This window comes from Takifugu flavidus, chromosome 14, assembly GCF_003711565.1.
Source record: "Takifugu flavidus isolate HTHZ2018 chromosome 14, ASM371156v2, whole genome shotgun sequence".
In the NCBI taxonomy this organism is placed as follows: Eukaryota; Metazoa; Chordata; class Actinopteri; order Tetraodontiformes; family Tetraodontidae; genus Takifugu; species Takifugu flavidus.
Genome location: NC_079533.1, coordinates 4,064,462 through 4,092,457, shown reverse-complemented (window position 1 = coordinate 4,092,457; position 27,996 = coordinate 4,064,462). Strand labels below are relative to the sequence as shown.

The 27,996-nt window shown below is 39.6% G+C and overlaps 1 protein-coding gene and 1 long non-coding RNA gene across 5 annotated transcripts; one reads left to right on the top strand and one right to left on the bottom strand.

Annotated features, from left to right (window-relative positions):
* Positions 1-489: 489 nt before the first annotated feature.
* Positions 490-27,996, top strand: specc1 (sperm antigen with calponin homology and coiled-coil domains 1). 4 transcript variants are annotated; one of them, XM_057053633.1, is made up of 8 exons: positions 490-611; positions 9,579-9,754; positions 9,857-9,992; positions 20,486-21,969; positions 22,594-22,801; positions 22,984-23,057; positions 25,236-25,411; positions 26,714-27,996. In XM_057053633.1, exons 2-8 carry the CDS (start codon positions 9,596-9,598, stop codon positions 26,763-26,765), a joined length of 2,289 nt encoding a protein of 762 aa, XP_056909613.1. In that variant the 5' UTR covers positions 490-611; positions 9,579-9,595; the 3' UTR covers positions 26,766-27,996. The 4 variants fall into 4 exon arrangements, with proteins under 4 accessions (XP_056909613.1, XP_056909612.1, XP_056909614.1 ...); XM_057053632.1 differs by lacking the exon at positions 490-611 and adding an exon at positions 8,599-8,690; XM_057053634.1 differs by lacking the exons at positions 490-611; positions 9,579-9,754; positions 9,857-9,992 and adding an exon at positions 11,807-14,666.
* LOC130537132 (uncharacterized) lies at positions 15,298-17,276 on the bottom strand. The gene is made up of 4 exons (XR_008953558.1): positions 17,162-17,276; positions 16,936-17,074; positions 16,710-16,834; positions 15,298-15,491 (listed from the first exon to the last, which is right to left on the bottom strand). It is a non-coding gene; the product is annotated as an uncharacterized LOC130537132 (long non-coding RNA).

The following is a 27,996-nucleotide window of genomic DNA, read 5'->3' as shown; positions in this document are numbered from 1 at the left end:
AGAGATCTTCCATAAATTGAATTCAACTTCTGGTGTCAGTATGTCAAGTATGTTACTTTTCATGGTATTTCTTTAGACTACCATATACATGGCCTGTTAAGTTTTGGTGTCTGCTGCAACAATTAAATGTTAAATAAAAACAATTACATTGTTAGATCTTATACATGTACTTCTTTGTGTGCTTTATACCACCTTGTGGACAAAATAATCCTGCATCATATAAAACGTGTTATGTTAAGAGCTTGCTTAAAATATATCCCACTTATGTCTTTCTGACAGTTGATATTATGTTTACCTTATTGGCACTTATATAATGATCTATGTCGTCTCAACAAACATTTGTTTCATACTAGAAATCATTACATGTCCAGCCAAAAAATATTTGTTTTCTATGTTTTCCTTATGTGAGCGTGCGCGCGCGCGACTGTCTGAGTTGACATGACTGCAGCTGTTTTTTGTTTCTTTTTATTCCGCCCCCTTCATCCGCAGCCCGCCTCGTGCGTATGTGGGCGGGGCGTTGCCCCGGTGGAACGAGCCGCCAGTGACAAGCAGCGGCAGCAGCACCCTGCTCAGGATTCAGACGGCAGCAGCAGCACCGCAGAACAGACAAGGTGAGGATAAGCTAGTGGCTTTGACTCGGCGTTATTAGCAGTCTCCAGTGTCATAGTCCATGTTAACCCGTTTGTTTGACTAGGCTGGTAACACAGTGTTTCATAGCTTGTCGCTCCCGGTTGGACAGGTTGGTGGAGTCGCTAAACATGCTTTAATGACAGCGTGCTAAATTGTCTGCTCACACGACCTCAGACGTCATCAGGCGTCTCTGTTTCTTTCCTAACAGACAATTCTTTCCTGGTCACGACTTTAACTGAATAGCCCAGCAGACATGTTTTCTTCGGCTGGTCACTGTGCTTTTGTTAAAGCAGTCAAAGTGGCTGAGTGGCTTTTAAATGGCATCTTTTCAGATACTTCTCCTAAATGGTGCAATTCATAGGATTAATATTGCACCACAAACGGTCCAGACTTTCAACTTTAAATGTAATATTTATATTTGGCATAGTATAATTTGTAAAAAATAATTCTATTTTCTTCCTTGTACGAGACATTAGCATTAGAATTTTAAGCTAAATTCCATTAACCTCTTTAACGTCAGTCTTTTTTTTTTTTTACTGCAAGCCAAAACCAATGCCTGAAAATGTTATGGACTTCTAACATCTACTCTATGCTATATTTGAAAAATCCCTTCAGGATTACGCATGTACTTAATCAGTCTTCCAAGTCTCCAAATGCAAATATGTGCTTTTAATTTAACTAATATTTTAGTGGGTAACAGAGAAAAGAAGCAACAGTTGATTTTGTTTTGACCACCAGCATCTTTGGTTTATTACACTGCATCCTCTGTCAAATAGGCTAATGGAAATAGCACTTCTGCATAGATATCTTGTCAGATTTTAACCTGTGGCTCTCAATAACAAGATAAATTACTCTACAGGACTTTTTTTTAAACGTTTCTCATTAGGTGCTGTGTAAAACAGTCAAATATGGTCTTGCTGTGTTAAGTATTCTTGAAAGATTTTCTTGTGTTTTTAATGAGGTCTTTAATGTTTTGCTTATGCAAAGACACCTGACTAAGCTCCTGTGTGCAGTTATTCTACAGCTAAGCATCATTAACTTTCTTGTAAAATACACCACCAAAGCATCTGCAGTCAGAGTTTTTGACCACAACTTCTGTTGCAACATAATCTCACATCATAATAATGACTAAAAGAAAAGTAAACAGTAAACTTGTAATTGAAGGTTTTCATAGTACTTTTCTGGATCTTTTAGTAAGAAACCCAATAGGGAACAAATTATAACTTTAACTTTCTTCTATGTTCCCTTATGATTATAGTAGGAGAAAAGAGGCTTTAAACACAAGCAACCCTGCTGTTAGTTATGTATAGGTCAATACGAATGTTGTTAGTTGGTAATTACAATCTTTGTTTTTCCTCATGCAAGCCCATATATGAAGGGTTGGAACTGCATCTTATGCTCATAATTGACTGTGTTCATTGCTACCAGGCTGGATAGTTTTACTGTGTGAATACAATTCACGTTGGAATTCTTTGGGAAAACAGCCTTAAACTTGGCTGTCTCAGTTTTTCTAGCCTTTGACATTGTGTTTGTCATTGATGGAGGAAGAAACATCTCTTGGGGCCCTGGCCTCATTCTTTATCTCCTATTTTCGAGAATAGAGGACTGAAGCTACCCTGGTTTTTCAGTGGCAGTCACTGGCCTGCTATTTATAGTCAAAAGGTCATGTGTGGAGCACTCTCTAAACCACTTAAGCAACAGCATTGCTACCCCCGTACCACTTACCTAATTGGGAAAGACTGAATACATGTCAACCCAAATGGTATTCAGATCCTTTCTTACGCAGAAGTAATCAATCTATCACCATGTTAAGTGCTTCTTATTAGAAAAAATTAAATTAACACAGAAGGGTTTTATTGTGGTGTTGTGGGCAGATCGATGCGACCTTGTCCAGTTGTCCAAGAGAGAGGCAGCTACTCCTGTGATTGACTTAAACATTTTATAGTAGATACACAGAACCTGAATTTGCTGCTCAAAAGAAAGCTAAAAATAACTTTAAAACAGTGAAAAGGCAGCGCGGTGTTTCTAAAAGAGGAGAGAAGTACAGTTTTCAAAAGAGTGCAGAGTGATAGGCCGAGCAACATGCCTCTGATGGGACATGTTGATCTGACCTCACAACTATTATGGCACCTTCCTGATGACCACAGTGGTGAAACCCAATTAAAGCTGATCACATGTTAGATTAGGGTGTTGCCACAAATGTCAATATCTTTGTTTTGTATTACCATTGTTTTTGTTCTTTTTGTGTGTGTAAATGAAAAAAATGACTTATTTCTGCTTTTGCAAATGACTTTATCCCTTTCTATCTGTGACCTTCTACCCTTTTATGAGTAAAAGTAAGTCTAATATACTAAGACAGATTACTCTTCCTCAGACAGGCCTCTCACGAACAGTGGAGGAGCGATGACAGTCATTATCGCTCTACAAAAGCAAAGATCTAGTGTGTGTAAAAATTGAGTGGCATGTTCATGCTAGTGGGGGAGGCTCTAATTGAAGAGATAAGACCAGACTTACTGATAACAACAGTCAGTGGTCTAGCATTCAGAGAAAAGTACAGTCATGTTCAGCACTGTGTCATTGGGATGCTAGTACTTATTTAAATGTTGGGTTTTAACAATGATGAACTTAGCCACTTAGTGGCTCCACACCTCAGATTTACCCACCTGAACCCCCCCCCCAGTTTCTCTTTTGTGCATGTAATTAAATTCTGGGAGAAAAGCACTGAGCCAGCAAACTTTAGTCTTTGAGGTGTATGCATCTGCAAAGAAAGGTAACTGTAGGCATCTTTTTACCCAAGTTGTTTTTAGTTCTGCAGTGTCCAGGAAACTGCGCATATTTAACAAGCATCAAATTCTAACTGGCTGGCCCGGAGGAATGCAAAGTGTTTCTGGAAATGAGTCATCTGGGTCATGTCTGAGCTGTCTTACCAGCTTGATATAAGACATTGATAAAACATACACAATATATGATTCATTCTTGGTGAAAAGGACAAACGGGTTTACAAGGGTGATCTATTGAATTTGCGCTGGTAACATAGTCTAAAATAGGTCCAGGATATTGTCTTCTTTCAGACAGGCTACAGTGCACAACAACTCCCAGGCAACTACAGTAGTCCATTTATTCTCAAAAAGCAGAGCCACAGTGAATTGACTCGACAGCCTACACACTGGATATAATACTCTGGTTTTCCACTGTGGAATATAACTACTTTATTGTGAATGTCTAGTTATTCCCTGCTAGTATCATGGCTGTATTCCTGTGGAACATGCCTGCTCCATGTACATGTAGCCAGACAGGAAAGAGAGTGATTTTTCTCTAATGTAGGCCTGTTTTTTGCACAAGAACTTTGACACATCAGGGCAGGAAGTTTGTCCCCTTAAGGGAGCATAGCTCTGAAAAAGATTAAATGAGTGGATGAAGCAGATGAAATATGCATGAACAGAGCAGCTCTCAGTGCTGTGCTTTTCTGTGCTGACTAAAGATGAGAAAGGGAAGGAGAGACATTTCCGTGGCTGCTGTAAGGGTCACATTCCAACATATCTATAGCTTCTTGTGTTGGGATTTGTGTTTAATCCCCCCTGAAGCAATTGTATTTGTCTTCTAATAATAAGTAAATGAAGATGTTAACTATAAATTATGTCTTAGTGTTGATATTTTACAAAGCAGTAATATATACTACCGGTACTATATTGCATGTTATTAGTTGTGAAGCATAATTTTAATAGATTAAATTGAAAATGTATCATCAGGCCTGCACTGCATTCTTTTCAACTTCTGTTTATCTTAATGCTGATCTCAATAGTGTATTCTATTCTGATGAGAAAATAATATTTTTTACCTGTATTGATTAGATCTCCAGCCATTTGTTTTCTTTTTAAAATTGGAATTTAGGCTTAGATGTCTGTGTAGATTCTCAATCATCCAGGTCACGGTAGTTTTCTATGTCAACTGGACTGGAGGCGAAACGTCTTCAAGAGAAGAAACCCAGTCCAGTTGACATAGAAAACTACCATAGACTTTAGGCTTAGTTCCTCAGTATTTCTTCAGCCTCCCCTCTAAATAAATAATTATTCAATCTTAGCTCAGCTTTTTTAGAAGAGGATTCTAATTAATATTTTCAGAGATGGAGGCATGATGGAATGTGCATGACTTAATTGGTTTGCTCTATCTCACAAAATGCTACCAACAGCAGAATATGTCAGACATTTGCTTCATCATTTTAGTGGTTCTTCAGCCTGTTGCATTTTAAGTTTCACATCTCTTCAGACTAAACAGGAACCCAGAGGGGGAGCAGTGACTGTCTCACAGCATGTGTAAAAGACTGATCTCATGCACTTCCTGTTTCACTTTAGCTAAGATAGTAACTTTACACAAAGTGCTTCCTGTAGATACAGCTGCTGTACAGATGCTGCATTTATGCTCACGCACAACTGGCAGATTTAGAACTTGCTCCTAATGCACCTCATTCTCTTAAAGTTGTAATGCACACCTGAAGTAACGAAGTGGACAGGATCTCAGTCAAAGCAGTAAAAGTTCTGCTCACATGTGCTGGGTCTGACTCAGCATTTACAAGTGGATGGATGTAGGTAAAGGAAAAAATATTAACCGCAGTTGGTGTTTGCAGGCTCAGCTTTCTATTGTTCATCCAGATACAAAAATACCACCCCTCATCGCAACTGTTTTGCTACATCAGTGGGTTGTCATTATTAATGACTTCTCTCAAGCTATGGGTCGAATATGTCCAGTTTATGGCCTTAGTGGGTACCATCCTGTTAATTCCACTATGCTATTGTGCAGAAGGTGCAAATGAAGGACAAATGTACTCTTGTTTCACAGAAAAGTGTTTTCCCCTGTATGACTAAGGTATAAATACAGAATCTGACAAAGCCATTTCTCTGTGGTGTAAACTCCTAGCAATACATTATTAATTATTAATATTTATATTATTCCTACTTATCTGACAATGGTTCTTGGTTGAAATATCCCAAATCCTATGTGTAGCTGTACCATACCCTAATAATTAAATGGATTCACACCCATAAAAAATCATGGAAGCACAAGCGTAGATATGCAAGTCTACATTTATACTGTCCATACAAAAAAGCTCTATGAAGAGTTTTCATGTATTTTTTGTGTGGAGGAATATGTTGAGACCAACTTACTAAGTTCACAACTTACCACTAACTGAATCCTGGCCCATTGCACACTAGATCTCAGTAGCCATCTACCCACATGCTACACAGTCTTGGCATGCCACATGTTGGAGGATTAAAATTAGACTGTTATTGTCGATCATAAATTAAATGTCCTTGTGCAGATGATCCACCCTCACTTCAGAAAGGTTTTGACACAGTATTGCTTTGTCAGTGTTTCAGCAACAAGCTAGGGCCAGCCCAGCCTTCCAATAGTGTCATTAATCTATCTGTTTTACATGTTGTGTCCTAAAAGATCTTACTGAAGCAACACATATGCAGTTTTTGCATTTTATGACTGCAGTTTTTTTAATAAAGAAGAAAGTAAACATGCATTTATGTGTAGGCCAAAAGTCAACTCAAACTACTGGTCCTTGTCTTAGGACAAAGTATATTATAAACATCTTCACCCTCACTTTTCTCACTTAATCACTTGTGTGTGTTTTTCTCACTAAGGACAAAGTGTGAAAAACTGTAGAGAATTCTTCTGTATTCCCCTTTTGTATGAGAGTGAGATGGGCAACAGCACGAGCTGCACTGTGGTTGACAGCCTACAGAACTTCCTCCTCCTGGCTGCTCTCATCAGTACAGTCAGTTGTGTTTGGGGGTTTATTCAGAGGACAGCCTGCGGGACAGCATCCGGTTGCAATGTGAGTTAGTTAATGAGGTAGTTAGGTAGATAGTTCATTTGTTCACATCTCTTCTTTTAGTCTGTTTATCAATCTATCACAAAAGTCTACATCACTCCCTAACTTCACTTATTCACCATGTCTCATGATGTTTTGCTTTATGGGCAGGGTAGAGTTTATTTTTAGGTTCAAGATGTTGGGTGGAAAAAGGGAAAAGTTCAGTCATTGAGACTAAAGTGGCTGAGAACTGCTTGTGCTTTTGCTAGATTTCTCACAATTCTGTCAGCCAACACAGTTCTAAAGAGGAAATGTGGTCAGAAGTTTTTTACCTCTCGAGAGCTCTGTGCAACCGAGTGCCCAGAACTTCCCAAAAGTGATACGTTAAAACACAAGTTTTGATTAAGTAAGTAGAAATCCATTTAAACACTGGAAAACCAGATTTATTTGTGTCATCTATGTATTTGTATTTCCTTACTCAAATCTTGAATGCACACTCATAATGTGTCATAATTTGCATTACTGGGCTAAAAGATGTGATGACAGTGTTATTTAGACTTCCACATCCTTTTCCACGAATATACTCTAGGTGAAACCTGTTATTTACAATTGCTGTTTTTACGCTGCTGGTTTGGTCGTAACATAAACTGAAGTGATTATATTCATTTAATCAAGGAAAAATAAGTCCATCAATCATTTATTCTGTATTTGATATGGATTTGTCATCAGAAAGCAGATGTTAAACCAGGAGACTGATGCCTTAAACTGATCTTTGCTTAAAAACATCTCGGATCATTAGTAAAAAATTAGGATTCAAGTCTTTCAAAGAGACAATTATGCCAATATTTCTACCTTGACTGTAAAACTGATAGAATGAGACTGGAAATGACAGGAAAAATCCTCTTAGTGGATAATATCACAGGATCATCAGCCACTTGGTTGAATGTGAGGTGATCTGCAACCATGAACTCTAACACATTGACTGAACATGTGAACTCTTGTAATAAAAGAGTTCACATGAGTTCTCCCTCATCTTCTTAACCACTTTATCCCTTTCGGGGTCATGGGGAGAGCATGTAAAGGGTGAAGGCAGGTGCACCCTTGGATTCGTTGCCAGTTCATCGCTGGGCCCTATATGAGCAATTGTGAGTTTGGTACCTTGCTTGAGGGTACCTCAGCAGTGCTTTGAAGGTGTTCTGGCAGCATCCCCTGCTACCAGACCACCTTCCATATTTTGTCTACACTGAGGCTTGAACCCATAACCCTCCACTTCTCTGCCCATTTCCCAACAGACTGAGCCAATAAAATTGAAGATTATTGTTTTCAAGATTTTAGAGTTTAGATGAAAAATTGAGTCTGCTCATTTCTTCAGTTGAGCATCTAATATGTTGCTGTCTCTTGTGGTGGTATTTTTTTTTCTCCTCTTCAGATGATGTTAGACTTATAGAGAATTGTTAATATATGAGCCCACATTAAGAACAATAACAACTGATTTCCTTTTGCTTTTGCTCTGTCGTCTTTCAGCAGCTCAGTCCAACATACGGTAACTATCAGAAATAACCCCAGAGAACTCGACATTCTCCTCCCTTGTTCAGACATTCATCTTCCTGTCCAGCGGTGTAATTAAAGTACACGCAGCCTACTACTTATACTACTGTAGTAACTCAAAATTTGGTTTTTCTAAATGGGTATTTTTCAAAGAAAACTCCACATTTAGCTTTTTTACCCACAATTCTATGTCCTGATGTCACCATGTTATATATGATCTGCCAGACCTATGTGATAGCTACTCTACCATCTATGTTTAGTCATTGCAGAAGACCTTGGTAAATTTCTGTCATTAATGCTATGTTAGCTTTACCAACTGAAAATGAAGATTTCAAGATCAAATCAAAAATAGACCTTTGGTTTTCTTCCTACAATGTTAAGGTTCCTAACTGGGCCATTCTAATGTAAGTCGGCCACAGTTTTCCCTGCTGAGGATTAAATTGAAGTGGAAGAATACAGAGGTTGCATTTTCAAAACTGAGCCCAGAGCAACAGCTCAAAGACAGCAGGTACAATTTTCTTCCTCTTGCAACCATCACAGGCATCAAAATAGAGGAGCTAAAGAATGTGAGGAAAATGAAGCATTTGTAAGACGTTGGTTCTGCCGGTCCAAACAGGAGTTAATCACAAGACCTGGCCCTGAGCATCCCCGCATCATAAGATGTATCAGAAGGGAGACACGTGTTCTGATCTGGGTAATTATAAAAGTGTATTCAATGTGTTCACAGCAACACAGATGAACGAATAAAAATATTGTTGAGTAAAAGTAACACTGTCAGGTCAACAGACACATGAAAGTACACATGAAGTATCTGATAATTATCTAATACATATACAATTAAAAAAGGCTGGTTATTTGTTGCCTGAACACATTCAACATTAGATTTAAAAATAGTTCTCAGTGGAAATGAAAACACGATTCCTTCCTGATCGTACTGCTCTGGCATATCAAATCACAAACCCCACACGAATAAACGAGGTCGGAGGTTCTGTCTCACCACTGATTGACAGACACTGTGACCCAAAGCATTTCATTTATACATGGATTCCTGTTCTACTTTTATGCTTTATGTTATGAAAAGGATCTTTGACTTTTTCAAATAGTGCATACACAAACTCTCCACTTACTGAGGGAGGGGCCTGTTCCTATCCTCGTGCTCATAGCATATTGTTTTTGGCATATTCTGTTAGGTGAGCCAGCTCTGCACCCATGATGTAAAGCATCCCACATGTATGCTGTTGCACTGATGTGGCAGCTGTTGGTTACTGTTGGCTGATAACCGTGACATGCCAGGATGATAAAAACTATATGTATTGTCATTTCTGTGTTCTATTCTGCAAACTGTTGTCTTTTTTTACTGCTCTTTCCAGTCTCACCTTTCTTCTCTTGTGTGTAATATAAGGCAGAGATTCTTGCCCATTAGTGAATTCATTTCATTAATGAAGAAGCTTTTCAGACTGTACAGACCCCATTAAAGCTTGTTAATGGTGTGGCCTCTTTTAAAAGAATATTTAAATGTGACTTCATGATTTATCTTGAAATTAACTATGATCATCTAGAGCTGCAGTTGTTTCTTTTCTAGTTTTCTGACGCGAAGCCATGATGAAAACGGGCGCCGCCAAAGCAGGGCTGCCCAAGCCGGGATTTCAGGACCGGTCCAAGCCAAGCTTGACCCCGTCATCTTCTTCCACCACCGCGACAACCATGAAAACTTCCAGATCCTACAACATGCGGTCCTCTGACCATCGCCTCAACAGGGTAGGATGTGGTTTATTATAAATGCGAGTACTGAAGGATACATACTACTAATGATAAATGAATGTTTTTGTACTGTTGTCATTAACATGCATTTATTTTCAGCTGAAAAGAGCCAACAGTGATGATGCCCTGACAAAACCAGCAGCAGGAGCTGCTGCCTCTGGCTTCCGTATGAAGAAAACCGTGACTACTGGAGCTATCTCAGATCTTGCTGAGGCCCGCCCTCGCAGCACCTCTGGTAAAAGATTATCTCTTTCATATAACCTCATTTAGTACATATTAGAGGGTGAAGATTGTGAAAATTAACTATAATTTTACCAAATTATCTGTTACCTCAGCTGTATTTTGTGTCTACTTGGAGATTTAAAACACACAACGATGTGATTAACTATTTCTGACCACAAGAGGGCAACATTAGATCATTGTAAAGGCTATCTGAAGACCCCTTAAATTAGAAATAATGGATATTTTTCCTCCTGGGGCATTTCTTCAACACACTATACTTTGCATGACAAGTGAAAAAAATTATTTTAAAATGATTTAATTTGTAGTTTAAATTGTTTATGTGTTTTTATGCCAAAATATCTGTTTTTACTAGATTCTTAAACAGAGTTCTGAGAGAAATTCTAAACCTAAAAATTGAGCAGCTCATCATTATATTTACTGTAAAGGAGAAATAGCCAATCTTTTTTCCAGTGACTTTATCCAGATGGATCAGAGTAGTAAATTCTGGCAAACTATTCTTTTGTATTTGCTTTGTAAACATTAACAGACTTTTATGAAGTTGAGTCCAGGCTGTCATTCCTGCACGTAAAACAACAGTGTCCTCTGATATAACGGCTCAGCCTTGACATTTTACATGTGAGAGCAAATCGCAAGATTTACTTTCATTATACAAAAACGGATTTAAGTTAAAACATCTTTTCAGTACCTTTTCAGAACTAGCTAATGCCTAGTGCATGCTGATGATTTTTTTTTTGCTAAAATAAAAAAATAAAATAAAAAAATAAAATAAAATTAAACAAAACAACAGTGAAGTCCTTGAGAAGTTCCCACCAGACAGTGTGTATTATGTGCATAGGCTGCAAATGCGCACCACTGCACATTAAGACATATGACAATGAATGAATATGTGACATGGGCCTCAAAAAGAAAAATAATCACCCAGTGGAAAATCAAATGTGACACCTGACACCTGGGAGTGGCAACCATCGTCTATCCTGCTCCTCTGCAGGAATATGCAGACTACAGACTACTTCCCTGTTTTGATTTTAGATTGAGGTGGTGATTGGTGGTTTTTGGAATTACTTGATAGTGAGAGAAGACTCTGAAGCAAAACCTTCTTTTTAGGTACCAGATATTAAATACCCTTGCTTTGTGAAATAGTGTGATAAATTGTGTGCTATACATATCTAATCTGTACGTATTTTCATACTGATGACTTTTATTCTCTAAATGGAGACACGCATGCATCCGCATTGGCTGAAAAGGCTGTGGTGACTCACAGTCTGACCCTTCCCTCACCTTCCCTCACAGCATGATGGAGTAATGAGTCATAACTGTTATTTCTGCTAATGGAGTCTTTCTGCTGTTCCAGTTGGTACTTAAACAATTCTGCCATGTTGTCAGACAGTGGGATAAAATTCACCCCCATCCTGTTGATTAATTTAAAACAATAATCAATAATTAAGTATAGCTTTCACAGAGTCCCTGTGGAACAGAGACAGAAGGAGAGAAGTGCGTCTAGTGCTGGTAATAACGAGGCTGCTGGGGACAGTTAATGGGAAAACATTCAACTGGACATTATATTGACAGGCACTGTCTTCGTGTCAGTTTGATTTTGTGTGTTTTTTGTGAGAAGTGCTGATAAATAACTGAATCTAAATCCATGATTGATTCCCTCGAAGAAAAGGAAATTCCAGTCTTCCAGCATTCATGCATTGCACCATGTAGCACTGTAGTCACTGATGGCTGTAGAGAACACCACACTTATATTCAGTAGTCTTGCATTCCTTCTCTAATGTCAAATGTTCGTGTGTGTTACCCTCACAGTGACTGCAAAAACGTTCATCTTTGCACAGAGATGAGGAGCAGCAGCACAGGTCTCCTGAGCTCTTTCCTTTTGAACATGATACTATTTGTTTATTTTCAATATCACTTTACATAAAATGTCTCTACATATTTGGAATGAAGATAAAAACCTGTGCAAACCCATTGTAGTATAGATGACATCTCTTCCTTCCTTATGTGCCACATGCCTTTACTCTTACTAAATCTATAACAAAAAATATGTAAAATATTCCGTACATGACTGGCCCTTATTAATTGAATAATGTGAAAATGTTGGTAAATATTTTTTCCCTGCCATTCCACAAATACCCCTCAACCAGTCATGTGATTAACCTCCAAAATGCCCCGTGTGAGAGCTCTGCCATAGACTGATGATGGCTGTGCCCGAGCTTTGCTCCCACACCAGATGGATAATGAGTATCTCCGAAGCAGTTTAGAGTTCACATCACTTTTCTCATAGCACCAGCTCTGTACCATGAGAATGGAAAGTGGACAGGTGGTGCATCTGTCGGATGACCTTGAGCAACATTTAGTGAAGGCCTAACAGAGCAGGGAGGCTAATGTGCGCTTAGAAAGTCAGCGATACAGGATGTGGAAGGCAAAGCTTTACTGTGCAGTCAGACTCCAGACTCCTGACATGTGGTCCCAACAGGATACGCTCTGTCTTATGTCAGTGTTTGCTGGGCGGGAGCAGAGCAAGATATAGTCTTCAAGCTCCTATCTGTCAGATAAATTAATCACATGCGCTACAGTCCTCTGGGGTGCTTTAGTCTGCACATTCACTCAGCCATGACAGACTCACACTGACATTAGCAGAAGAAAAACATGCATGCATGTAAAGGCAGACGGAATACCAAAATCTTTCCTCACACTGCACACAAATATACATAAGCTCCATGTACTGAGTACACTATTATAAAGTACTTTTGTATGCGGAGGAAAAGGATCTTTGTAACATCCAATGGTTGATGGAGAGAACAACATTCTTAGCTGCATTAAAGACATGTTTGTTTACCAAGATATGCTCTTCCAAGAAGAGTAGAGAGCAGAATTTTAAATAAGACAGGGAGGAAATAGTTCAGGTAGGATTCATTAGACATGAAATGGCTTGGACGCAGGCTGGGACTTTGTCAGTGATATGTTAAATAGTCATAGTAATATGACATACATGCATGATCTGCAGTGCTGTCCTTTATATCCAGACCTTTTTGCAATTAATCCATCACATCACTGAGCAAAATATGGCTACTGTCTTGTGCTGTCATGATCTGTTTATCGGTTTTGTAACCATGGACTTTAAGCAGTATAAATCAAGCTGCTGGCATTTGCTTCATACTCAGACAGCAAATATTCAACCTCCTGAAAATGTGTGTGCTTATCTGTGTCAAGTGTTGAAAAGATGGATGATGCAAGGGAGTTGAATTTTAATGTCTGCCGTTGGGAACGATTCATGTTAAAGCACACAGTAATACAGACTCAGATTAACCAGTAAATCATCATGTAGAGAAACTTAGCATTTGTTATACTTATCTTCAATGGCAGATACATAATCCTCTTTTTGCATGTTTTTTTGTTATTGCCTAATTTTTTTATCAGTGACATTCATCTTTTCCCCTTTCTCCGCAATTTGCAGCAGGTACCTTTTCTTCATCTAATGTTGGATATAGCGCCATCTACAGCATTAGAATGTGTTGATTTAATGGATGGCTGATAGCTATTATTATTAGTTGTAACAGCTAAAGTTGTACTTTCAAGTATATTAAAACAACCAAAATATTCTCATTATTGACCAATGAACAAATATCTTATTTACTTAAAGTCAGTATTCATGAAGGGGCTGTGGTGGAAAAAATATGCTTTGTATCATGATATGGTATACAGTACATGAGAGCTTTTAGGTCATATAAGAGAATAGACACTTTTCTAACGTAGCTTTTTTGTTTTGCCCTTGCTGTCATAAATATTTCATGTGTCTATGAATATTCTAGCCCTACACAACCCCTCCAAATCTACTACAAACCCATCAACACATACCACATTGTTATTTCTCAGCTCTCTTATTTTAAATGACACCAGTGTAGTAAGCTCAGGGTAGCACACTGTTCTTCAGCCCCTCCGTTCCACATTTGTGAGGGAGGATCATTTTCTTGTGATTTTATAACCAGCTGACTGTGTGGAAGATCCAATGCTTTGTTTAGCAGGAAGAAATGAGAACTCACTGTCAGCCTCTGAGATGAGGAAAATGTGCCTCTCTTCCCCTCTCCTCTTGTTTCCCCTCACTGAGCCTAAATAAAAAATAAGAGAGCTGAGAAATAACAATGTGGTATGTGTTGATGGGTAGTTTTCTGGGCTAGTTAAAAGAGCTTCACCTTAGATAGTAGTGTGAATAAGCTGTCTGACAGGGTTGAGAGGGAGCTGTGTTAATGTGTGTGCGTGGCTGTGGGAAGCCACGCCTCCTTGAAGTTGGTTGCAGTCATCACAGTAATAATAAAGTGCACACAACTCTCCCTGTGGCCCGATCATCAGCCAGTGTGACATAGTGCCACTGTTCTGGAGGACGGGCGAATTTCTTACACAGACACTCATATTAGCTTTAACAGTCTGCCTCACGTATGAACACGCACTCCGTTCAGACGTCGGAAGGAGAGGAGACAACACAGGGAGCATTTGCTTTTTTCTTTGGTGGTTATCTCTTTATGTGATTTGGTGGTGCTTCGTGTACAAGCTGAGTGGATACGCATCGATTTCTCCTGCTGGATTCGCCTGCTAGTGTGGATAGTGGAAGTCACAGATTGGAGCAACATGGGAAACCAGACAGGGAGACAACAAGAAACAGGTTCAGGTCTGCTGCTCTTGTATTGTTTCATCAGCATGACGTTTAGCTCTTAATGTTTATTTTGAGATGGAGATGTTCGTTTTTTTCAAGGACAATAGAGACTGCTAATCTGTCATTACATATCAGAGTGTATCCCTCTAGTCCTGACAAATTACTGTTGACTGATGAGTACTGATTCACATACCCTGCAGTCAAAAATGTTGTCTGGACAACTTTGGAGCTGGTTAAACATCTGTGGTTTAGTGCTCTTAATGGTTTTTAGGTTCACCTTGAGGAGGGATGTCATTGTGCTTGCATGTTTAGTTTCCTCTGATATCCACTGTAAAATGCCTGTGATCTGCACTTGGCATCAATTTCACATTCAGTCAAACTCAAACATGATTTTTCACACAATGCTACAGAGCAATTTCATTGTATTTGCATTATTGTATATTGATACAGTATACCAATATACTTAAAGTATACCAATATTTGCCTCTTGATGCTGTATATGTGTACTTCAGTTTACACACTGTTTATGCATTTTGTACGTTTGAACACTTCATCAGAGCATCATATCCTAATGTGATTATGTGTGCTTGTTTCCTTCATACACAAAATACTGATACTGAATAGAGAAGAACAAGGTAGCTTTCTGGGGCAACACACACCTACTACAGATGAGTATTTTATTAGTCATGGGCATAGGCTGCCTTATTTCCCTGCGCTGCTTGAAGATAGAGCACAGAAGGCTAAGAATGGAAGGCAGTGGATGGCAGAAGGCTGCTGCACGCTTGAAAAGATAAGCTGCCAGTTTAGTTGCTCAGGCACGCACGTTCAATAGCATACAGTCTACATGAGAGACAAAACAAAGTACCATATTAGGTTATTCCATTTAATCTTATCAGTTTTTCTGTGTTAAGTATGACTGTTGAAAAGCACCTTTAAATAATCATGAGATTGACACACAGATGATAAATGGAGGCATCCAGTTTTGAAAATGAGTCAGATTAAAATGCTCACCCAGCCACTGAAAGGCTGTACAGTCACACTGTAGTCACACCCATGAAAAATCTTTAAACTCCAACCTCCTGCATGGAATTCCATTATGAAATGAACTCTGCTGTATTGTTTTTGGAGGATTCCTCAAAATCCAATGCTATCTAGGAACTGTACATTAAATTTCACCCTGATTTTAAAGCAATCAGCCTTTCGGCTTCTAAATGGAAGAATTTTAGTATTGATATTAGGTGAAGAAATGTGGAAACAGCTGAGATCAGATTAATAGCATCGTATAGGAAGTGTCAGGTTTAAGAAATAAGGTGCCTGACACAGTGATACAGACTTCATTAGGACAACTGAAATACACTGACATCTACAACAAGCATCCCTGTGTCCTCACTAGTTGGACTGTTTATGGCCATCATGTTTTCATCAGTGATGGATGCTCATTAAAATAGACATAGACAATAACATGTTATTTAAGGATTTCTGGTACAAACTGTGTGACTACTACAACCAGCAAACCACTGTTTCAGAGCAGTGATGTCAAGAATGAAGAAGGATTAGATTATTGTGATAATCCAACGGACCTAATTGGCATGAAACAGGGATGCAGCACGAGTAAGTAAATTTGTCCAACTATTGACAGCTGGGACAGTGTGAGGAAGTTCCACCAGTCATAATTTCCATGGCAGTTATTTAATACAATAAATAGGTGGGCTATAGCAGAATGCTTTGTGTTTGCACAGGAGTGTTTAGTGTGTAAATATGCTTTTTGTCTCACTGAAAATCATTACCTGGAAATCAGAGTTGGAATTAAATAGAGTTTAGATTCAAGCTCAGGTATATCATAGAAAGACTCATGGGGAGCATGTGGCACCTGGTGTGTTCACAGTACAGTAAATCTTAGTCCTCACCTGACATTGTCAGACTTGTAAGTGGTACTTTCATGCTTTCTAGCACCATATTGTTATGAAGCAGTGTACTGTCCAAGCTAATCTCCACTCAGTCACTGTGGCAGGCCAGGAGTCTCTTTGCATCCTGTAAGAGGAAAGGAATGTTGCGAACCTGACTGAGGGGTGCCTGTTGGCCCATTTTATGCCACATCAACAGGATAGCAGGAAGGCCAAATGCAGAGCATGTTGTCTCTCATCTCCACTTCCACCTGACTGAAAAACTGCGCTACAGATTTCCTGCAGAAAAGAGTTTGGTACAGAGCTTGTTTCTGGTAGCGATGGAGGTGGTATGTCATTTCAGGTGCTGGCTCTGTTATGTATTTCTACTGATGCCTCACCTTTGACCCCTCTCCCCATGCTTCTTATTGAAGTCTCTGAGCTCTCTCCTCACAGTGCCGTTCTTAACTTCCTGACAGGCAGTCTGGCTGGCCATAATTACCCAGCTGTGCTGGACCTCTTCCATCCTCACAGTTCCTTCTGTGGAGTAAAAGCTTACTGTATCATTATTATAATAAGGCCAGTGAAGTGCATGAGTGTAATCACAGTGCAGACTTTAGGGAATACCTGAATAACTTTGGAAACCTGTAAATCACTGGGTAGGGAATCAATTTCTGAGCACAGAGCATGGCAGTCAGGGTCCTTCATGAAACTACTCATCGATTTAAAAAAAAAAAAAAAAAAAAAAGACATTTCTATATGGCCCCTGTGCAAAGCCATCTCAGATCTAAAATGTTATCACTTCAAGGTTTTTGCATTAAGTCAGATAAAACTATGGAATGTAGGTCAAATTATAACCTTGACTTTGCACCAAAGGTTGCAGAAGTTATACTTTGACCTTCATTCATATTAATGCGCAAGACAAATGAAATCTAAGAAGAATGGTGTAACAATGACTAATTTAAGAGATTATCTGTTTTTGTAAGATTTCTCTTTCTCCTTCACTTTAACGCAATATCATTTGTAAATATAGATTAAAATATAAATTCCATTTTCTGTTGTCTCTTCTTAAATTTTAAAGGTCACCAATTGTCCTCTATGTGTGTGTTGTCGTCTTTTTACTCTTTTGATAAATTGAGCTCATGTTAGGCACTGCAGACACAAATCAAGACCCCCAAATGCAGACACACACGAATGGGTGAGGTTGGAATTAAGATCTACTAAAAGTTGGTTCAGGGCAAAACCAAGTGGTGCTGGAAGCAGAAAAACACTGTCAAACTGGAGCAGGCTGGGCAGTGCGAACAAGCGTCTGAAAGGCAATCTGCAGGAGAGACTGACAATCAGTTCAGAACTGGAAACAGGAATAATGAAACAAACTTGCATTCAGAGTTGCAGGAGCCAGGCTGTATCACAGGGGGTTAAACAACAAATTGGCGATGATTGGAATGTGGACCAGGCTTTTAAAGCAGGAGGCGGGTCTGGGTGATTAGCTGGAGATGAGTTCCAGGTGTGTAGATCGCTCGACAGGCGAGAACCTGGAAGAACCCTGCCCAGCCTGGAAGTAAACAGACAAGGGAAACACAGGCAAGAAACAGAAGGGGAGGGGGAGAGGGAAACACTCGGGAACTCCTAACAGCTCAGTTGTTTCCCTTTGAGGTCAGATGAAATGTGGGAAGTGAATAAAATGCATGATGCATTTAGTTCATGTAGCTTCTGTGTTGATCATAGTAACAGCAATTTAAATTGTTGCTATTTTTACACTAGAAATGTTTTTTTCAATTGTATTTCATCTAGATGTCAATAATAATACTTGATATGTTATCAAGCTGAGCATCATGTCTCTGTCCACAATGAACAGTTGAGGTGATGTAATCGTTAACGTATTGGGCGAGCTAAAGACGAGATGTTTAAGTGCTCCATCCAGCTTTTATTCAAATGAAACAGGAAAAAAGCAAAATATGAACGTGAATCAACGGGTGTCCTACCACTGGCTTCTTATTCTTATGGATTCCCCCTCTCTGGTGATGCATATTTTTCAGTCATTGAGCCACAGCATTAATTTAATTTTAATATGTGTCAGTTCATAATTGATGAGTGCTGTGCTCATTCTGTCAGTCATGATTTTCTGAAGTCCACAGGAATTTGCTTTAAATGGTGCTCTAGGTGTCTTGTGCAGTGCTATTGAATAGCATATTGCTTTGAGGGATTTTAACTACTTTACTGCACATTTTTATGTTAATCTAAACGCTGCATCTAAGGACGCATCTTAATAGTTTAAGATGCTCCCCGGAGAATTGTTCACAACACGCTGCAGTGCCCAAATTATTTAAATACAAATTAAATGCTGATGTCTCCACTTTGTAGATTGTTCTGATGCCTCCACGTCTTCCTTTAAATGTGGTGCCAGATAACAGAATCACACCATGCTCAAGGAATGTGCTACACCTTTGTAATCTAGAACTCCGGCCAGTTTTGATGACTGGGAAGTAGAAGGACAGAGAATTGGATATGGTGATCATCTAAAGTGGCTGTCAATGGCTGACTGCTTATAGAACCCATTGGGATACAGGATTTATAACCTAAATATGCCATTTGTGAGTCTGTGTGTGCTTTTGATGAGAGGAATGCACAGGCTGCCTGTTTAGTTTTTCCATTCATTAAACAGTTATGAATGTATGAGACACAGGGCTGTCTTTGTGCACTTGCTTAAGGTGCCTTTGTGCCTAAATGCTTAACATGCAACAAGACATTTCTCCTCCTTTAAAACAAGCATCCCCCTTGTGTCTCCATCACTGTTTGTTGACCATCTGGAAAAAAGGCAATGTTTTCAGGGGGCACCCAGCTCACACTGATCTTCTGTAAATACGGATGATGTTTCAGAGAGGGCCGGAGTGACCCACACTGTGGTATTGAAATGCCACAGTTAATCTCTGTAACTCTGTGCTGAATGAACACGACGGTAACAGGCAGACCATGCCAAGCAGATGCTGTTGTTGTTCAAATTTACACCAACTCTGTGAAACTGCTGAATAATACATGGATCTGAATGTGGCATGCTAATTTAGTTGCTCTCATTATACCATGTCTCATGTCATTATAGTATGTTTACATATTATTGACCCAGCTTCCCTGTTCCCTGATTTCATTAGGCCTCTATTCTCACTATCAAGAAATATAGATTGAAGGACTGTTGATAATTTTCATATATATTTAAATTTCAACATTTTATCCTTTTATTTAAGCCATTTTAGCCTTTTATGTGCTGTCACACAGCTACAGTGGTATTATTTATTTTCACCAAGATGCTTTGTTTGCATATAAAAGTTATTTAACTTAAAGTTCTGCTTTAAATTCCCCTGGTGGTGAACTTGGTCTAGTTGAATTGTACTGCAGAAGATGATAATGTGGCAATTTTGTAAGTGCAACCCACAGTCTAGAAATTCAAAGCAGCTAGCAGCGGAGATCATCCTGGTACACAAATCATGAATAACGTTTACTGATGTTTTTCTCATTCCAGTGTTTGTATATGTGTATGTATATATTTATATATGCTATATGAATATGCTATGATTACTGTATATGATTATATGTGAAACAGGCTGTCCAATCTCATCTGAAGCTTATGGAGTGTGGTTAGATTGGTATATTTCACAATGTCAAAATCTCCTGACTGATAAACTGCTGTTACCCCAACCAAACTATCTGTACCATCAAGTACAAACTATATCTCCTTCCCAAAGAAGATTATCTACTCGGTAGTTGAATTTCTTTGGCGCTGTGTCCACCAAAATCATTAATCCTCATATATATGTCCTGACACACAACCTGGCTGGAAACCACATACTTTCTGAATAATGCTATCAGCCGGAAACATCCTATACAGAGTCTTTTCCCCCTATGACTAACCTATGCTATCATTAAAAAAGAGCATTGTTGTGCTTGGACTTGCAGGTGCGCAAGCAGCCAAGAGGTCTGGTATCCCAGCTCCAAGAGAAATACCTTCTGCTTTAACTAAAGGCCGCACCTCTCTGAGGGACCAACTTCGGACCTCTAGTACCAAGAAGATTGTTTCTAGTGCCAGCACTTCCAGCCTTTCTGCCCTGGCAAAGCAGACACGTGGTCCGACAAAGTCTCAAGATACAGAAGGCCTGGAACGGGGTCTTCTGGAGTGTCAGATTAAAGAGCTTCTGGCCGAAGCCAAAGCTAAAGACTTGGAGATTAGCAATCTAAGGGCTGAACTGCAGCACTTCATGGTTAAACCATCCACCCCGTCTTCTTCAGCCCCATCAAAATGTGTCACAGATGAAGAGCAGAGACAGGTGGACGAGGCCCTTCTGCTGGTTGGAGAGTTGAGGGAAAAGAATGGGACGTTTCAGAACGAATTAGCAGTACTCAGAGAAGATAACCAGATACTAAATGGAAAGCTCCTTTCCTTAGAGGCCTATATTGCAAGCACCCCCTCTAAACCTTTTGTAAATGGCCTGCCATACAGCAGTCTCAGAACCTCTGTTTCATCGAGCTCAGATATGACAAAGGACTCACCATCACCTGACTCCTCAGAGTTTGAGAAGATACCGTCATGTTCAGAGTCATTGCATAGCGGTGCCAGTGGGGAAACTGGATCAATAGGGGCAGTAATGAGTTCAATGGGGCAGAATCTGTCAGTGCAGAGCCTGGCAGAACAGATTCACAAGATGGAAGAGAACCAACACAGTACTGCTGAGGAACTACAAGCAACTCTGCAGGAACTAGCAGACCAGCAGAAAATGGTCCAGGAGCTAACGGCAGAGAATGAGCGTCTGGCAGAAGAGAAACGCCTCCTGCAGACCTCAGTTCAACAGCAGCAAGAGTGTGTAGAAGTGCTAGCACAGAAGAATGAGTCCCTGGCCAGACGACTTCAAGAACAAGTCCAAGTTCAGGCACAGAGGGAGGAGGAGATTTGTAGTCAAGGACCTCGGCTGGCCGAGTTGGAACAGAGATACGCAAATCTTATGGAAAGCTCACATTTTGAACGGGAGAAGCTGGTAGATATTCAACAGCAACTGACAGGTAGTTTGCGGTCTCTGGAGGAAGAGCACCAGATAGCTCAGGGCCAGGTTTGTTGCCTTAGAGAGGAAATGGACAGGCTGCAGGCACAACTGGACCAAGAACTGGAAAGTGTAGGTCAGGCAACACTGGTTGCAGAGGAACAGAGGGCGACAGCTGAGAGTCTGAGGCTGGAGAACAGCAGACTGAAGGTGCAGGTGGATATTGAGAGGCAAAAGATAGGTGAGATGAAGACCATACAGAATGCCAGTGACACTGCTGAGGTTCTGAGCATGTTGAAAGCAGCCCATGCTGAGAGAGACCGAATGGAGGCCGAGCTCACGACGCTGAGGGAGAAGCTGTTACATGCTCAGGCTGAAACTGAGCACACAAGAGCTGCTCTATCCATGGTAGGAGGCACAGTTTTACAGCTCAAAACAGGATTTGCTGAATTTTTGACTAAATGTTTGATTATGGCACATAGATTAATTTTCTCAATTGATGTGAAAGTTCTCAAATAATTTCAGTTCTGTGATTTCACAACAGAGTCTGAATTACCTTTGACTTCAAGTCCGATAGTACCATTTATTTTATTCAAATCAGCATAATCATTTGTCAATTCTGTAATATTAACACAGACATAGAGAGTTGGATTTTTGTGACATTGTACAAATATTGAATAAAACAAAAGTACAATAATATATATTATGCACAAACAGTAAAACTGTAAAATATCTAAATACAGTAGATTGAAATGTGGTGGCTGAGATGTCTGTGTTGAACAAACTAAGCGGTAAAACCTCATTGGTGGGCTTATTAAAACTGAGATTGTTAAAACTGATTAAAAAATGTAGTCAATATCCAGAGTTTGTGATTGGGAAGCATCAGAAGGAGGCAGAGCAGGGAGGGAGTTGAGTGCCCTAACAGCCTGGTGAAAGAAACCGTCCCTCATTTGGTTGATGGCAACAAGCTGATAAGGTCATTTTGACAGTTTGGTTTTTTTTGCATTGTATTGCATTGCATCCATAACACAGGTGGAGGCCAAATGTCAGCAGGTTCAGGAGCAGGCTGAGGAAAGGGAGCAGGTGCTCCATAACCAGATATCATCAGTAGAGGAAGAGAGAATCCTGGCTGAGAATCAGGTGAAGGACCTGAAGGAAAACATCTTTGAACTGGAGGACCAGGTGGAGCAGCAGAGGGCTGTCAACTGCCACACAAACCAGGCTGCCCTGGACATGGAGAGTATGTTAGTTTACTCTTCTCTTGAGAGAAATGCTTTTACCCACATTTGGACTGGCTAAAAAGCAGCTGTTATCATTGTTGATGTTTAACTTTGAAATTGTTGCGACTTTCTGCTTTTCAGCTTAATTCTACATAATATTTGATCTGCAGCTCTAAAATCCTGTAAACATTTGTCATTTTAGATCTAGCAAAGAAGTTAGAAGACCAGAAATCTGAAGCAGAACGACAACTTAAAGTATTGACAAGAAAGTTAAAGGTAAGACTCAACACTTTAGCTGGTTTTCTGGTGCTCAGTTTTCCTGTCCGCAGAATATTGTATGACCTGATGGTGTATTTTTGGCAGCCATCTAACTGCTTGTTGATTGCTTGATTCAGAGGTTGCAGATCCTTAATAAAAATGCAGTGTTCGTGTTTAATTAAAGTAACATCAGCTAGCTTCTATCTATTTTATCTTTTTATGAGACTTCACTTATGGCTTTTTAATCCTGATATTTGGGATTCCATATCCAAAGGGCTCACAAAAAACAACATCTGTAGTGTTATAGGAAACACGCAGCTAAACCGCCAGTAAAGAACCAGGGAGATGTATTTTGCAGCAATTTCTTTTACCGGAAGCGGTGAAAACTGTGAAGCACATTACATATACTTTTAGAACAAGTCAGATGTTTGTACAGTACATTGCACTCATCTCTAAACATTTTCGTACTTTGCGAGCGGGTGTGGCTTGTTGTGTAATGGGCAGTTTTTGTTTATGTCCTTATCTGGAGATGAAATGTTTGTTTTGTGCACAGCCACTGGTTTGCCTGCGCTTACGTGTTTTAAGTTGGTTTTGAATTGTGTTTGACTGTTTTGAAGAGCAAAACTAGGATCATTACGTTTCTTTGCCTCTTTGCATACAAACTTGCAAAAGTAACTGAAAGGTGGGAAATATCCGTTATTCTCCTCTTTGTAATTGGATTCATGAGACACCCACTTCTCTTGGAGCGCATATGGGAGTTTGTCCACTATTGGACCTATTCCCCTTAAAGTGTCCAAGTAAGACAGACCTGCCAAATATCCATCTTCTTTAGCCCCTTGGATCTCCTGCAGCAAATCCCCTAATTCGCGTAGTTTCATATTGTCTTTAGGTAGTAGTTTAGGGAAGCTGTCCAATCTCTGAAAAAGTGACTTTTCAATCATTTCAGGCACCGCATAGCACTCTTGTAGTCTTTCCCATGCTCTCGCTAAAGCTAATGCAGGGTTATTGACGTGGACAGAGCGTATGCGCTTCACTTGGCTACTCGAGTCCTTTCCCAGCCATTTTGTCATAAGGTCTAGCTCCTGAGTTGGTGTGAGATTGACCTCAGCTACAGCACCATTAAATGAGGAGTACCAAGCTCTGAAGTTTTCTGGCCTATCGCCATATTGGTAGAGACCCGAAGTTATTAGGTCTCTGCGTGCCATGTGTTGTGCGAATGGCTCAGCTGGGTGTGGAGCATTGGGTGTGGCACTGGACAGGGGTAAAAAGGGATTGAGGTCGCTCCGGGATTGCACATAGTCTTTAGTTCTCTTTCTTTTTACTCTCTCTGACACAGAACTCCTTTTCTCCTCTTCTATTGCCTCTGCTTCTTCTAATACTTCAGCCTCTGCTTCAGCTGCTTCAAATCAAATCAAATCAATCTTTATTTATATAGCGTCTTATACAATCAAAATTGTTTCAAGGCGCTTTCCAGAATTCCAGGGCCTAACCCCCAACAAGCAACAATGGCAAGGAAAAACTCCCCTTTAACAGGAAGAAACCTTGAGCAGGACCAGGCTCATGTAGGGGGACCCTCCTGCTGATGGCCGGCTGGGTAAAGAGAGAGGAGAAGGGGGAGGACAGGTAGAGGATAGAATAGGTAGGAGAGGAGAGGAGAGGAGAAGCTTGAGCTTCCCTTTGTAACGTTAATGCTTGTAGAGCAGCATCAATCTTTGTCTTTTCCACTATTAGCTCAGCTTCCTTAGTTGCATAAGATTCTCTTACCTTCGCTGCCTCGGCTACAGCATGAGTACGAGCAGCACTCCTTGTAGAAGATGCTGTAGAGGGTGTTTGACTCGCAGCTGAACCCTTCACTGATGCCATTTTGACCACAATGAAATGTCAAATGCCGCCTTTTCACTGTAGTGTTGTAGGAAACACGCAGCTAAACCGCCAGTAAAGAACCAGGGAGATGTATTTTGCAGAAATCTCCTTTACTGGAAGCGGTGAAAACTGTGAAGCACATTACATATGCTTTCAGAACAAGTCAGATGTTTGTACAGTACATTGCACTCATCTATAAACATTTTCGCATATAATCACGAAATATTGCATAAATCATACAGGTAAGTATATAACATAAACTTATTTAGAACTTATTTATGAAAAGTGCCTGCGGGCAGGCAGTACAACATCCCTCAATGTTTATGTCTTTAGGATGAGAAAGAGGAGTGGCGTCGGTTTCAAGCAGACCTCCAGACAGCAGTGGTGGTAGCCAATGACATTAAGGTGGAAGCCCAGCAGGAGCTGCGTGCTCTCAGGAGACAGCTGCAGGAGGAGCAAGAGCGCAATGCAACACTTTCTGCAGACCTCGAGGCCCTGCAGGGAGTCAGGTACCATTTCCAGCATGTTTCATTTTCCCCGGTTCTTCCTACTCTAGGTCCCCTCTTTAACTGTGGTTATATTCTATCATCACATCAAAGAAAAATGTATTCTTCAAAAAGGCTTCAAAATAAGTTATCAGAACAGGAAGAAATGTATTTCGAGTGGAGATTATTTAGTTCAAAACACATGAGCTCCTGGGATTTGGCAACTTTTTTGGTGAATTACCTGTCTCCTGCAGTATTTCTGTCTGTGTATTTTACCCTGCTGCTCCCCTCTCTGTCTTGCTCTCCCACACTGACCATTGCCCTCTTAAATAATTTAGAATATTATTGACTCAATATGATTAGGTTGAGTGAAAGCAGACGTGGCCCCAGAGCTGTTCTAAACAGAGATGCTTTTTTATGTGTGTTATAGTAGAACACTCCCTGTCCCTGCCTTGGTCTTACTGAATATATTGCACACAAGCACAAGAAGCCTCCAATATTTATAGAGTGCATTGCGCTGGTTCCTGTGTAACTATACTTTGAGGATGGAAACATGCGATCTTTATGGCCTCAGTATGGATGCAGAAATCTGGATTTTTATTATCAACTCATTCTAAGTAAAATCTCCTTGTGATCAAGTCCCTTTAAAGAGACAATGACATTTTATTATAGTTTTTAGCATGAAACATCACCAGGCTGTCATTAATATATTTACTGTTATGTTTACAAAGTACACGCGAGTGAATGTTCATTAAAAATTGCAGCATGTTCAAAATGTTTAAATGAGCAAGAGGTTCATTTTAAGTGTAAACTACAGCTTTGCTGGTCAAGTATGAAACAACATTGAACTTGAAGCTGGGGAAGTAGAATTGTGTAAGAATAGAACAGTCCCATTGGGTAAGTGTCTCATCTAATAGCTGCTTCATACAATCTAGATTGTACCTCGCTCTGACGTGGTTGAAAGCTGATGCAACATTGTCTCAAGATTGTTTCTTTCATACATTTTTAGTACTGATTCACAAAGATCGTGTGTCTCTCAGAGATATTAATGTCTACTTTATTATTCAGTGTAAAACCAAATAGATACTGTTAATTAGAACATTCTAGGTTGCACTAAATTAGCAAACCTTCCCCCAAATTAGCTGTTGTGCTGCGTGCGTTCCCCACCTGAAATTAGTGCTGTGGCTCATTCAGATGATTCGGATGATTCAGATGATTTGGATGATTGGGATGGGTTGGTCGGTCGGTCTTTAGAGAACTGAATAAAGTTCCTTTATCTGCAGTAGTTTTATACAATTATTCATCCTCTGTATTCTTTCTTTTCAGATTAAGCACTGGAGCCACTTTTGATACCAAGACAGCAGTGGAAGGACACTGAGCTGTCACCTCAGCACCATATGAAGACAGTGTTATTCTTGCACTTAAATGTCTGCATCTTTCAGAATAATTAGATGTGAGCAGCAAGTGTCATTCAAAGCCACATGGACACCTGAAATTGGCTGTTATGCTCTTAAAATAATTTTTTTTCATTGAATTATTCTTTGTTTTCAATGTACCTGTGTTTAAGAACAGTCATTTTTAAATCTCATTTTGACACTCTGTCAAGCTTATTTGTGCCTTATTTGAAAGTTTGAATAGTAGAATGCAATCATCTTTTAAGAAATTAGGAAATTGAGAAAATAATTAACTGATAACAGAACCCCCCTGAAATCGAAGGCAAAAGCAATGCAGTAGATTAAAAATCGTACGACATGTGGATTTTGTGCTTTTCTTACTCTTTAGGAACTTTTTACGAATGAGGTTTAAACTAGTAGTCAGAGTGCACTGTCATATTTAACCAGTAGATGACACCATGGGACACATAATTACCATATACGTGATCTCTGTTCCAGCACTCTGGTGATCAGCTCTGCTACCCTCATGTTTATTGTTTGTTCATTGATTCTTGTATTAATTTGAAATTCCCAGTGAAATAATTCTTAAAACAAAGTGAAAACTCTGCCTGTGAAGTACTCATAAAACAACAGGTCATGGACTGCCAAAAACCAGACATCTGTTGCTCAGAGTCATTTGTCACTCTCAGCTAATTTACCCAGTTTTTTTAACACGAAGAAGAAAAAATACTGTGCCATAGATTCCTCAAAGTTTTCTCTGTTTTCTCTGACAAATGCCACTGTTTTGAACTCCAACATTCCAGTACAGAAACATTGCAGATGAGAATTGACTCTGTGCCCTTTTTCAATCTGAACATTTCTTGAGCATTGGTTTTAAAAACTTTCTCTCTCTACTCTATATAAAAGACATTTTTAACTTTATGAATTTCTCTCATTCTTCTGAAACTACTTCTTTTTTCAGAGAGAATAAATGTTTACATTTTTATTGAAAGCCATATCGTTCTGCCAGATGATAAAGCATAAACATTTGAATATGTACCATCAGTGAAAAGGTAAGATCACCAGTGGCCATTTTCTGTCCCTTTAAAAAAGAAACCAACAGCTGTGCTTTAATTTATTCTGAAATAAAATTCACAGGAGCTTGTGAGCACCTGAACACATGAAAGGGTATGTGTGTTTGTTCATTGGACAAAGGAATAAAGGAAACTACACTAA